This window comes from Canis aureus, chromosome 11, assembly GCF_053574225.1.
Source record: "Canis aureus isolate CA01 chromosome 11, VMU_Caureus_v.1.0, whole genome shotgun sequence".
Classification (NCBI taxonomy): domain Eukaryota; kingdom Metazoa; phylum Chordata; class Mammalia; order Carnivora; family Canidae; genus Canis; species Canis aureus.
Genome location: NC_135621.1, coordinates 27,988,490 through 28,002,808, shown reverse-complemented (window position 1 = coordinate 28,002,808; position 14,319 = coordinate 27,988,490). Strand labels below are relative to the sequence as shown.

Below are 14,319 nucleotides of genomic sequence, written 5' to 3'. Positions count from 1 at the left end.
CTGTTAGGTGATGACAATCTCTTCCATCTTACATTCATATCTCCTTTCCCCCATGTTGAGAATCCTAGTTCTCAAGGATACCAAAGATGATACAAATAGGAGTATCACACAATTATTCATTTGATTCATTCCACATTATACTCACAATAATCTCAGGTCAAAAATACCAATGTCTTAGAATAAAAATACCAACTGAATGTAGGAACATTTGTTTAATTTTATGTTACATTTTAAAGGATTGTTTTATTTAATATAATCTTGTTTTATGATAATGCAAAAATATTTCTAGAATTCCAATGACAAATCTAAAAACATGGTATAATCAAAGAAGTCTAGCTTCTATTTCTCCTTTCCACCTTATTCCCCTCTCCCTTTATGAATAACCTCTTCTTTCCTTTTTTTTTTTAATATTACAGCTAATTTTTAAAATGGCACATCTTTAATATAAACAAATGGAAAATCCAGGAATAGACCTAAGCATAAATGGGAATTTATTATGTGATAGAAGCCACAATTTAAGTCAATGGAAAAAGATGGATTGTTCAACAAATGACATTGAAACAATTGATTATCATTTGTAAAAATACAATTTAAAAGGTGGATCTTTACCACTCTCCATTCATCAAATAAATTCTTCATGGATAACACTTAAATATATTTTAAAAATTAAAGCATTAAAGAGGTAGGGTAGTTTTTTACAAAATTAAACATACGTTTATCATAAAACCTGGTAATTACACTCCTTGGTATTTACATAAAGGAGCTGAAAATTTATGTCCACACAGAAACCTGCACACAATTGTTCACAGTAACTTTATTCATAATTTCCATAAGTTGGAAGCAATAAGATGTCTTTCAGGATGTGAATGGGTTAATGAACTTTATATCCAGACAATGGCATATTATTCAACATTAAAAAGAAATGAGCTATCAAGCCTTAAAGAGACATAGAGGAATCTTAAAGGTATATTACTAAATGAAAGAAGCAGTTCAAAAAAGGCTACATATTGTATGATTCCAACCATGACTTTTTGGAAAAGGCAAAACTAAGGAGACAGTAAAAGGATCAATGGTTGCCAGGGGTTAGGAGGAGGAATGAATAGATGGAGCACAGAGGATTTTAGTACAATGAAACTATTCTCTGTGATGCTATAACGGTAGATATAGAACAGTATACATTTGTCAAAATCCATAAAATACACAACATCAAGAGTGAATCCTAATGTAAACTATGGTCTTTGGATAGTAATGAGTGTTGATTTAGGTTTAATGATTATAACAAATGTATCACTCTGATGTGGTTGTTATTGTGAGGAAGGTCATACGGGGGCAGAGGCAGGTGGGGGTATTCATGGGGTATATGTAAAGTCTCCTACTTCCTACTCCTGCTTGAGTCTAAAACTGATCTAAAAAAACAGCTTGTTAAGATTTAAAAAAACAAAAACAAAAACCAGGGCAGGGTGCCTGGGTGGTGCAGTCAGTTAAGCGTCCAACTCTTGGTGTTAAGCATTTGACTTTTGGTTTTGGCTCAGATTCTGACCTTGGGATCTTGAGATCGAGCCCCACCTCAGGCTCCATGCTCAGCGCAGAGTCTTCCTGGGACTCCCTCACCTTCTCTCTGTGCCCCTTTCTCCCCCACTCTCTCTCTCCAAAATAAATAAATAAATATTTTTAAAAATAAATAAATACAAATCCAGGGTGATATTTATTAAAGTCTTACACTACAGAGGTCTTTCTATTTTTTTTTAGTATTTTACTTATTTATTCATGAGAGATACACACAGAGAGGGAGAGACATAGGCAGAGACAGAAGCAGGCACCTTGTGTGGAGCCTGATGTGGGACTCAATACCAAGATCCTAGGATCATGACCTGAGCCAAAGGCAGGCGCTCAACCACTGAGCCACCCAGGTGCCCTATGAAAGGTCTTTCTAAAAATGACTTAAAACCTAGAAGCTATAACAGAAAAGCAAATTTGACTACTTTTTAATAAAAATTGAAGACTTAAGACTGTGATATTGTGATTTATAATAAATATATATTTGGTCTTTGTCCATGGTTCCAGGCACAGAGCTCATAAACTCTTGTAATTTCCTCAGTGTAAGAGCACTAGGAGCATCTTTTATTCTAATATTTGGTCTTTGACCCCCATTCCTGACCAGAGCTCCTAAATCTGTTGGAATTTTCAGGGAGATCAGAGTGTCTTTTGTTCTGTGAAGTGACTCTTGATGAGTGCCTAGATAGCTTCAGGATGGGGACTAGTCACCAGAATGACCAAACCATGATTAGAAGCCTGGAACTTTCAACCTCATACCCCATCCTCCTGGAAGGACAGAAGATATTGGAGATGGAGTAAATGATCAATCATACCTACGTGATGAAGCCACCATAAAGATCCCAATGCTTGGGGTTCAATGAGCTTAGTTGGTGAACACACGTACTGAATGCCAGGAGGATAACACAGTTCAACTTCACGGGGACAGAAACTCTTGCACTTGGGAAACTTTTAGGCCTCAGACTGTATATTTCATCTGGCAATTCATCTGCATTCTTCATCATATCCTTTGTTATATAATAAACCAGTAACTCTAAGTAAATATTTCCAAGAGTTCTGTAAGCTGTTCTAGCAAATGATCAAACCCAGGGAAGGAGTGATGGGAACTCCAATTTATAGTGGTAGGTCAGAAGTACAGGCAGCAACTCCGGACTTGCAACTGGCATCTGATGTGGAAGGTGGGGGAAGGGGAAGCTTTGTGGACTGAGCATTTAGCCTGTGAAGTCTGATGCTATCTTCAGGTAGACAGTGTCAGAATTGAGTTAAATGGCAGGACACCCAGCTGGTGTAGCAGAGAATAGCTTGGTGTGTGGAAAGCCCACATCTCTGGTGTCAGAAGTGAAGTGTGACAGCAGAGTGTGAGATGAAAAAAAGAAACAAAGGAAGAGCGGTGTGTTTTCTCTTCACAAAAGGCAAAAAAAGAAAAGCCATAAATAAAGTCAAAAATCAAATGAAAAATTGAAAATGAAAGACAAGATAAAGAAACAGTCAATGGGCTAATCATTTAATAGCCAAATAGCTCTTAGAAACTGGTTAAGAAAAAGATGAGAAACCAAGCAGAAAAAGTGAGCAAAGGACATGAATAGAGTTAATAATAAAAAAAGAAACACAAATTCCCAATAAATGCATGAAAAGCTATTCCAATCTTACCTATAATTACCATGGAACAAAGTAAAACAAACTTTTCCCACTTCTCAGACTGGCAAAAACGTACAAGTTTGATAATATTCAGTATTTGCGAAGATGAGGGGATATGCTTTTGGTGGACATAAATTTGTGTAACTTTTGGGAGGACAATTTCAGAGTATTTTTCAAAACTAAAAATAAATACAACCTTTTGGTGATTGCACTTCCAGGACAGCATCATATAAAATATGTATAAGACCCATTATTACAATATTGCTTTTAAAAGATAAAAACATAAAAATATTCCTAAATGATTGCTAACAGGGGATGGCGAAATAAAGATTTATTTTATTTTATTTATTTTTATTTTTATTTTTATTTTTATTTTTATTTTATTTATGATAGTCACACACAGAGAGAGAGAGAGAGGCAGAGACACAGGCAGAGGGAGAAGCAGGCTCCATGCACCGGGAGCCCGATGTGGGATTCGATCCCGGGTCTCCAGGATCGCGCCCCGGGCCAAAGGCAGGCGCCAAACCACTGCGCCACCCAGGGATCCCAAGATTTATTTTATACATCTAGGGATCCCTGGGCAGCTCAGCAGTTTAGTGTCTGCCTTTGGCCCAGGGCATGATCCTAGAGTCCTGAGATCAAGTCTCACATCAGGCTCCCCACATGGAGCCTGCTTCTCCCTCTGTGTATGTCTCTGCCTCTCTCTTTGTGTGTCTCTCATGAATAAATAAATAAAATCTTAAAAAAAATTTTTTAAAGATTCATTTATGCATCAAGACTATAGTACAGCTATACGTACTGATAGAGAAAGATATCCATAATCTATAGTTTAGCGAAAAAAGATTTGGGACAATATACATTAAATAACTGTGTTTATTACATAAAAAGATTTACAAGACGTATTGCTTAGTTCAAAGCATGCTGCATAGCAGTATATACTGAACAAATCCATTTAGATAAAAGAAATGCATGGACACAGAAAATTTCACTCCCAAATTTCTAAGAACCTAGTTAGTAATGGATGCTTCCAAGGAAAGGAACAGAAGGTGTATAGGTAAGTAAACAGAAACTTTGTTTTTTATTCTTTACCCTTTCATATTGTTTAAACTTTTTCCAGTAAGTATCTTCCAACTTAAAAAGAATAAAAGTACAAACATGAAAATAAAAAAGAACTGTTAAGCATAAAGTAATGACACAGAAAAGAAGTAAGGGGATGATGGATTAGCATGATTAGAATAGGTATAATTTCCATTTCTCTAACAGCTTTGATGAGTTCAAATTTTTGCAAATATAATAAATGATATGCTAATAAGCCCGAGGATAAAAACTGTTTACTCTTCATTTAGCAAAATAATAAACAGAGGCAGTAGGAAATAAACACTTATCTTCTATCACTAGCAATTTAGCAACTCACAACTAGATTGAAGGCTTTGGTCAGCTTTAATTTTGTGTGAACCAATTCACAGCATCCCTATCTGTTGCTATAGAAACAACTGTGACCAAAAAAATCATAACCCTTATTGTTGAATCTCCTTAAACAGGAAAAGAGGAAGGTCTTTTGAGGTGGTCAAAGCTACATATAATTTTATTAATAGCAAATTTAATAATAAAGATTCTGTACAGTACTCAGAGAGAAAACATATCCGTATCTAAGTATCATACATTTACGGGCTTTCCTTGGTTTTGAAAGTACCACCAGCAAGCACTGTTCTGCTCTTGAAAGCCCTATTCTGTTCAGAATTTTATTTACTGCTTTTAGATCATTCTTTCATTTGTAGAAAGAGAATAAAGAGGTTTCTATTTAAAGTTTTTAAAAGATATTTTTAAGCACCCCTCATCTGCCTAAGCAATCAACAGTATCACTTCTTTCTTTCTCATTCTGTATTAAGAACATGAGAATTTTAATGTAGATGTAATACATTTGGCAACAACAATTAGATTTTACTATTCAGCTTGGTAGGTGTTGTCTTCTGTCACAAAAGCAGATTTCTGAAGAGGACATATTGGGTTGCATCAAACGTTCCTGACAGTAATAAGAGGAGATGTTTGTCAATAGAATGATGGAATAGTGTCATGATATCGTAATGTATTGAAAAAGGAAAATCCAGCTTTAAACTTGTTTTGAAAGAAGGGCATCATTTTTTTACTAACTGATATAAGATGTTGAGTGTAAATCAGTTACAGTGGGTTCCTCTCAAGTAAGAAAAAACAATAATAATGAGAATTTGAAGACTGATATAAAAAAGCTAGGTGGCATTTTATGCCTTTGTTAAGTTCTAAAGCATGTAAGATGATTCAAGTCTATTTTCTTCCTTAGAAGCCAGCAGCAGCAAATAAAAATGATCTCAAATTTAAAAATAATTTTGACTTAATGTCATTATCTTTTAAATAATCTACATAATTTCAGTCTGTGGGCTACTATGCAATTAAGGAACAGTGACATTTTAATTTCATGTACTTTTCTAAGCTGCTAGAAAATCAGGTAAATCCATACTTAACTGGGTTGGAGGGTATGGTGGAAAGTGTTGGGAACAGAAGGTCAATAAATAATTCCAGCCACTCTCATAGGAACAGTGGTGGTGGCAGGGAACATTAAACAAGCCCTCCGAGCAGGAGGCCAAACAAACCTCTTTTATAAGAAAGGAAGAGAAGGAAGTTAATGTCTACTATTCAATCATTTATTCATTAACAAAAATGTGGCAAATTAAGATTCAGTAGTGAATAAGACTAAAATGGTCTCTACTCTCAAGGAGCTTTCCTTCTAGAAGGAGAAACACATGTAAGACAGAAAGCAAATGAACAAATGAGAAAACTGCATATAGTTGAGTGGAACAGATTTCCAGTCAAGATGGGTCTGTAAGTTCACAATTTGGGGATATCTTCCTTCCTTAAACACACAACCACCAAAGAGAAAATACAATTGTGAAAATTAAAGACACAGGTCATGCTCAGAAACAAGATGAAAGCATGAAGAATAGAAACATAATGGTATCCAGAACATACAAAGAACTCTCAGAACTCAATGGTAGAGGTGCCTGGGTGGCTCAGCGGGTTAAGCATCTGCCTTTGGTTCTGGTCATGATCTGGGGGTCCTGAGATCAAGCCTCATGCCAGGCTCCCTCCTCAGTGAGGAGCCTGCTTCTCCCTCTTCTTCTGCCCCCCCCCCCCCAGCTCATGCTCTCTCTCAAATAAATAAATAAATCTTAAAAACAAACAAACCTTCAGTGGTAATACACAGTCCAATTAGAAAATAGGCAAAAGGTCTGAACATATAGTTCACCAAAGAGAGGTTATGATGCTACAAATGAATACATGAAAGGATGCTCATCATTAGCTATTTGGGAAACACAAATTAAAACCACAGTGAGAGACGCCTTGGGTGGCTCAATGGTTGAGCATCTGCCTTGGGCTCAGGGCGTGATCCCAGGGTCCCGGGATCGAGTACTGCATCAGGCTCCCTACAGGGAGCCTGCTTCTCCCTCTGCCTGTGTCTCTCCCTCTCTCTGTATATCTCTCATGAATGAATGAATGAATGAATAAATAAATAAATAAATAAATAAATAATCTTAAAAAAAATAGAACCACAGTGAGATACTACTACAAACCTATTTGAATAGCTAAAATTAAAATGGTAATGCCAAAGTTAGTGAGGATGCAGAGAAACTGGATCTCTCATTACACTGCTGGTGGGAATGTGAAATGGTACAGGCCTAGAAAACAGTTTGACAATCTCTTACCAAATTTAGTATGCACTTACCACACACCCCAGCAATCACACTCTTAGATAGACATTTATCCCAGAGATAGGAAAACTTCACAACCTGAATGGTTCTCAAGAGTATTATGCTGAGTGAAAAAAAAAAAAACCTCAAACTATCTCAAAAGGTTACGTATTATCTGAATCTATTCCTAAAAATACATTCTAGAAATAATAAAACTATAGAGATGGAGAAAAGATTAGTGGTTGTCAGGGGATGAGGCGGTTGAGGAAGAGACGGGGTGGATAACAGGACAGACCTCTTGTATGTGGACGTAACAGTTTTGTATCTTGATTTTGGTGTGGTTACACAAACCTATACTTACAATAAAACTGCATAGGAACCCTCCTCCACACACACACATAAATGCAGGTTATTTTTTTTTAAGATTTTATTTATTTATTCATGAGAGACACAGAGACAAGGCAGAAGGAAAAGCAGACACCTTGCAGGAGCCCCATGTGGGACTCAATGTGGGACTCGATTCCCGAACTCCAGGATCAAACCCTGAACGAAAGGCAGATGCTCAACCACTGAGCCACCCAGACGTCCCTAAATGCAGGTTAAAAAACTGAATACTGAGTGGCAAAAAATTAAAGAGGAAGACAAACCATGAGACACTCCTTACTCTGGGAAAAAAACAGGGTTGCAGAAGGGGGAGGTTGGCGGGGGGTAATTGGGTGATGGGCATGAAGGAGGGCTAATGATGAAATGAACACTGGGTGTTACACTGTATGTTGGCAAATTGAATTTAAATAAAATTTTAGCTGAGTGAAGTAAGTCAGTCGGAGAAGGACAAACATTATATGTTCTCATTCATTTGGGGAATATAAATAATAGTGAAAGGGAATATAAGGGAAGGGAGAAGAAATGTGTGGGAAATATCAGAAAGGGAGACAGAACGTAAAGACTGCTAACTCTGGGAAACGAACTAGAGGTGGTGGAAGGGGAGAAGGGCAGGGGGTGGGAGTGAATGGGTGACAGGCACTGGGGGTTATTCTGTATGTTAGTAAATTGAACACCAATAAAAAATAAATTAAAAAATAAAATAAAATAAAATAAAATTTTAAAAAATAAAATAAGAGTAAGATTCTCAAAAAAAAATAAAACAACTGAATACTGAATTGAAAATTTAGAAGCTGAATAAGGTCTGCAGTGGGTCAGCAATAACATACTGACGGCCATCTCCTTGTTTCGATAGTGTATTATGATCACAGAAGATGCCAGCAGCTGGGAAGCTGGGTACTCCATACGTGGGACTCTGTACTATTTACTGCAGCTTCCTCCATATCTATAATTATTTCACAATAAAAGGTTTTTTTAGATGAGGAGAGAACGATGGACTGTTCAATAAATTAAATACTATTTACTCACAGGAGTGCAAAGACCATAAGACCCCTATCTTATAGTAAAATTCTAGAGGGCACACGGATTTCATTTAGAAGAAAAAATAAGAGATCTTTATTATAGTAGGATAAAAAAATTTCTTAAGTAAGATTTTTTAAAAGCAGCAGCTTTATATAACGAACACTTTGATCATTTAACCTTATTCTTACTTAAAACTGTGTATAACGAAGACAACAGAAACAAATTTGAAAGACAAACAAGCACTGTTTCTCTTAGAACACAGGAAAGCTGGAAAGGACAAGGAAACAAATTCTCCCCTCAGGGCCTCCAGAGAGAAATGCAGCCTGCAGACACCTTGATGTTAACCCAGTGAGACCTATGTCAGGACTTCCAACCTACAGAACTGTAAAATAGCATACTTGTGCTGATTTAAGGCACTGGGCTGGTGGTAATTTGTTACAGCGGCAACAGGAAACGGCTACAATGACTTACCTCTGTGGATTTCCAAGAATTAATCTTGACTGGTAGTGTTTCCTGGGACAACATGGTTCCACTAGGCAACTGAATGTCTTGGCACTGCTCTTGTTTCAATCCTGCCTTGGAAGCGTTTTCTGTCAACAACATAAAGCTAAGATTTCACTTTGGCAAAAAAGAGTAATGTTTTCATGTTAGCTCACAATTTTTAAGCTAATTACTTCTGAAAATCCATTTTGTCTGCCACATATACATCATCTGCCAACGGTCATTTTAATATTATCCCTTCATAATAATTGACAAATTCAGGCCGGTTTGAAAAATACAACTAATTCTAGCCTTTTCTCCCACCAACAATTTTATGCTTTATTATTTGAAACATATTTTTTTAAATAAGGTCACACATAGTGTAGAAAATAGAGTTTGAAAATTATCCTTAGCAAAGCAAGAATGACTAGAATTATTCTAATTAATATTTAAAAGAATGTTATTACTGCACTGTACATTTCATGTGTTCACATACATGACACATAGGCTATATATGATGAGAAAGAACTTTTAAACAAAATTTAAAGAATCTTGAACAAAAGAAATTGCCAGTGATATTAAACATATTTTTGCTTGTATGTTTTTACTGAATTTAATGGTTTTGTATTTGCCATTTTCCTTTCTTTTTTTCCCCCTGGGGCAGGTGCGGGTCAGAGGGAAAGGGAGAGAGAGAATCCCAAGCAGGCTCCAAACCCAGTGTGGAGCCCATGGTGGGGTTTGATCTCAGGACCCTGAGATCATGACCTGGGCAGAAATAAGTCAGACGCTGAACGGACTGAGCCACCCGGGCCCCCCTCCTTCCTTTTATCTGAATGATTGTGTAAACGAAGTATTATTGCCAACTACCTCTCAGCATATTGTTGGGAACAATAAGCGTAAGAGAGCTATCTTCAAACTGGTGTTTGTGCACCACTAGGGGTACTTAAAGACTTCCCAAGGGCTAGATGGGCATAGATAGTTTTAAAGGAATCAATGTCCAGACCCACCACTTACATATACATTTTTTCTAAAAAACTCGTCTGTCTGGGAATGCGACTGTGTGGAAACATCAGACTAGTTCTTTCTTCCTCCCCTTTCATAATCTATTTCCTCCCACTTTACAAAGAAAGACCCATCGTCTACCCATCTTATTATGGTGCATCTTCCTTTATGCTACGAGCATAAGAACCTCTAAATGCCAAACAGTAGTAAAGACTGGTATAGGGAAGCCTCCTTCAATCAAGGCAAGAAAAACCCAAAGTAAAGCTCTAAAATTTGTCCTGTTTTATGCATATTTTTTTTAGTGGCAAAGTGTGGCATAAGTAACAGGGTATTTTGGCCCATACTGGGATGTCTGGTATCCAGATACACTACAGTATGGAGGAGCAGGACGGTTGACAAGTTTCATTTAATGTCCTGTGCTTTTCATCCTCCAACTTGTCAAAGAATGTATCATTTTTAAGGGAAGTCCCACAAGGGGAAAGAAAGCAAGTACAAACATGGGAGGCAGGGCACCCTGTCTCATCAATGCAACAGACTTACATGACAAGGCTCCATGTCTTAGCCATCTCCCTTAGGAAAAGAATTCAGGAATGTGAGCGCAACCACAGTGATGCTAGTTTACATGTTTTTTGAATAAATAAAGTAAGATGTTTTCTGAAAGAAAGTTTAAGTCTGATTTGGCTGACTGTTTTGACAATAAGGGCTGGCTCTGCCAACTAGGTAATATGGTCACTATTTTCCAAAAATGGAATGAACCAAATTCTGTACTTTTGAAGAGTTGCTGAAATATATTTAAAGCATATGAAACTATAAAGTAATTACCTCAAAAATATTATATTGACAGGTATACCTCAATATTTTTTCCCACTTTCTGAGTATATTGGGTTAAAGTGTAACTGGTATAATTAATAATCACCAGATAATTTTTAGTAAAGGTTTTTTTGATATTATTCCCAGAAGTTGAGAAAGTCCATCATTCCTAACGACTGTTTAACAAATCTTTTTCGGGATCCCTGGGTGGCACAGCGGTTTGGCACCTGCCTTTGGCCCAGGGCGCGATCCTGGAGACCTGGGATCGAATCCCACGTCAGGTTCCCGGTGCATGGAGCCTGCTTCTCCCTCTGCCTGTGTCTCTGCCTCTCTCTCTCTGTGTGTGTGACTATCATAAATAAATAAAAATTAAAAAAACAAAAAAAACAAATCTTTTTCTAAGTGGGTTATTTCCAAGTCTTGCTTTCAACAACATTGAAGACAGATCTAATTAACAGCTGACAAGAGATGAAAACAATTTTTATAATAAATTACTGTATAATTCTGGGATACCTAAAAGGAATTCATAGAACTGACATTGCTATAATATAAAACCTTCTATTCCCACCTACGATTTTATGTGAACGAGTCTTCCCAGTATTTCCATCTATAAAAATGTAAAAAGAGAAACAGAATTTATGCTGAACCCTGCTTACTTCCAGCAATAAGTGATATTCATAGGTGGGTAAACAAACAGTTCCATGTATCTCATAGAAATATGTATTTCCTATAAAATTATTTTCTTTATGTTTACTATTTATGAAAATTTATAATACACTTACATAGTTTTGGTTTTGATAAATTGTGTGCTAAAATGATAAATCAATCTAGAAAGAATATTTTCTTTTACCACTTAAAAGCCTCTGGTCCTAGAAAATGTAAAAAAATAATTTCAATTTATATACAAAGTTGATGTAGAGAAGACTTTCAGGCATCAACATTCTATTAGGATGAAATCCTGCGAGGGATGTGGAATAGAAATACAACTTCAAGGAGAAAAGGGAATGACACAAAGCTTCCAATAGTTAAAGACTTCATGTGTTTTTTCCAAATGAATGGCTGAAGGTACCCATCACACAGTGTTGAGATTCCTTTAGATATGTTGAGAAGTCTCATGGAACTGTTTCATTTTGTTTTATTTTGTCTTTAATGTCAATATTTTCAATTTTGTCCTTTGTAGTTACTTATAGTACAATTTCACATGTCAACTTAAAAATGCATTAGGAGGTATGTAATTTTTCAAAATCATTTTAGGGGCTATGCAAGAAAAATCACTTGAAAACCAATGGTTTCAGACATGGTGGTCCTCACCTTCAGAAAGGTTACAACCTGACTCGGGAGGTAAGTCTGACATACAGAATTACGGGAAACAATTTGAGGAAAACAACACCATGCCAAACTTTCTTAAATTAATTAACTTTAGGAATAGACATTTTAAGGAGGAAAAAAAATCAGTGTGCATCAGAGTAATCAGAAAGTGTCTCAGATATGAAGTAAAATTTGAACGAGGCTTTGAAGGATGACTAGGATTCCTGATAAACATAGAATGAGAAACTATCCCAAGCAGAAAGAACTAGGTGGGCAAGAGGAGTATGATATTTGCCAAATTTACTGAAGAAAGAATAAGAACTTTGCAATTGCGGCTCTGAATTTTCATCTTCTTGTAACTTCACATGAAAATGAATAATTAAAAAAAAAAGAAAATGAATAATTAAAATGAGCTTATTCGGACCTGGAGATTTTATAATGAATACTGGCAAACAGTAGTGGTTTGAAGCTTAGATTATCTGTGTACTTTCATGTGATTCATCAGAAACTATATTATCACTCTCTGAGTATTCAGAAACAAAATTATCCTTGAAGTGATACGGACTTAGGTTTAGACATCATAAAGGTAGATTAATAACAATTGCAGGAAGTCAACATTGAAGTAAAGTGTGAGGAGAACTGAAGGATAGCAAGAACTGTGAAAGAAAAAAATACCTTAAATATTTAGACACACATTTTAGGTTAGAATAGCTACACTGTTCTAAACCTATATTAAATAATCTTCTAGGAGCAAGAAGGAAGGCAGTTAGAACATAGTGAGACTTTGGAAATTGAGAATTTTTTTTAGCACCTGCTCCAGCACTGGAAGTGAGGTGTGCTTAATTAAATTAGGCGATTACACAAGATTTATTTCTGGATTTTCACAAGCAAATGAAAGGAGAGAATACACATTTAGTTCCTTAGTGGAAATGAAGTCCCTTTGGTATCATAAGCTATTTATCAGTTGAGATGGTGAAGTCACAAGCCTGGAGGACTCGCGTGCGAATGTGAAACCCCAAAGGGAAAAAGTGAAGGCGCTGAGGCAGTGATGCTATCAGGTCATTTGAAGATGAGAGGTTAGATACCAAAGCTTGGAGGTGCTGGGAGGAAACCATCCAGAGAGGCTGTAGATTTCTTTGAGCCTGTATCACTCAGATAATACTGCAGAGCAGAACTGACAGACCCTGTGATAATTCTTAGATGAGATATCAAACTGACATTCAAGCCATCAGATATTAACAAGGCAAGAACACACTTTGGAATTGAAATGCTGCACAAACTTAGTAAATTCCCAAATTGCTCCACTTATTATTTAGTATCTAATAAACATTGTTGTTATGTATCGACTGTGTCCTTTCAGGTGTAATGTAAGTAAATCAAGTCATTTACTTAACAGAAGCAGCTTTTTAAAAACAAAGAAAGAAACAAATGCATCCACCAAAGGAAATACTCAGTGGGCTAATGAATTGATAAGATATAGAAGTCTCAGTGATTATCTTTATATCTCAGTTTTGCAGAATCATGAGTTTGGAACCTTAACAACTTCTCTGTCTTGGAGTATAATTGCACCTAAGCACCTTCAAGCATCTCGTCCTAATTTCTTAAACTTCCATCTTCTAGTAATTTCAAACTTATAGAAAAATTTCTGCAAGAATCATACAAAGAACTAGTTCACCAATTCACTCTTCATCCAGGTTCACCAATTGTTAACATTTTGCTCCATTTGCTTTATAATTCTTTCTTCATGGACATACATATATTGTGATACTCCTATATTTTAAACCTGAAGAAAAGCCATTGTCATAAGTTGGGCTCCCCAGGAAACAGATCCCAAGGCTCAAATTTGTTTTTGTTTTAAGATTTATTTATTTATTTATTCATGAGAAACACACACGCAGAGAGAGAGAGAGAGGCAGAGACACAGGCAGAGGGAGAAGCAGGCTCCATGCAGGGAGCCTGATGTGGGACTCGATCCCGGGACTCCAGAATCACAACCTGGGCCAAAGGCAGGTGCTTAGCTGCTGAGCCACCCAGGGATCCCCCAAGGCTCAAATTTGTGAGGGAGATTCATTAGGGGGTACTCTTTGTAACAGGACCCGTGAGGTGCTTAGAAGTCAGTTCTGGGCCAAGGGAGAAACCCATCTGTAATGTGGCCATGATCCTGCTAGGAGCTGTGGAGCTGGGATGGCTCTTCACAGTTGTCCTGCTTTGAAGCAAGAGAGCAGCCCAGCCACAACCATAGGTCACTGGATGTTGTTTTGTTTTTTTTTTTTTTAATTTTTTTTTAAATTTTATTTATTTATGATAGTCACATAGAGAGAGAGAGAGAGAGAGAGGCAGAGACATAGGCAGAGGGAGAAGCAGGCTCCATGCACCGGGAGCCTGACGTGGGATTCGATCC

General features: G+C 36.8%; 1 protein-coding gene across 3 annotated transcripts in view; it reads right to left on the bottom strand.

Moving 5' to 3' along the window:
• ENTHD1 (ENTH domain containing 1) overlaps positions 1 to 14,319 on the bottom strand; it is a 106,106-nt gene that overhangs the window by 53,060 nt on the left and 38,727 nt on the right. For all 3 annotated transcript variants that reach the window (XM_077914449.1, XM_077914447.1, XM_077914448.1), the window contains one exon: positions 8,790 to 8,908. In XM_077914449.1, the coding sequence (XP_077770575.1) occupies positions 8,790 to 8,908 (119 nt within the window). The remainder of the gene's footprint in view (positions 1 to 8,789; positions 8,909 to 14,319) is intronic.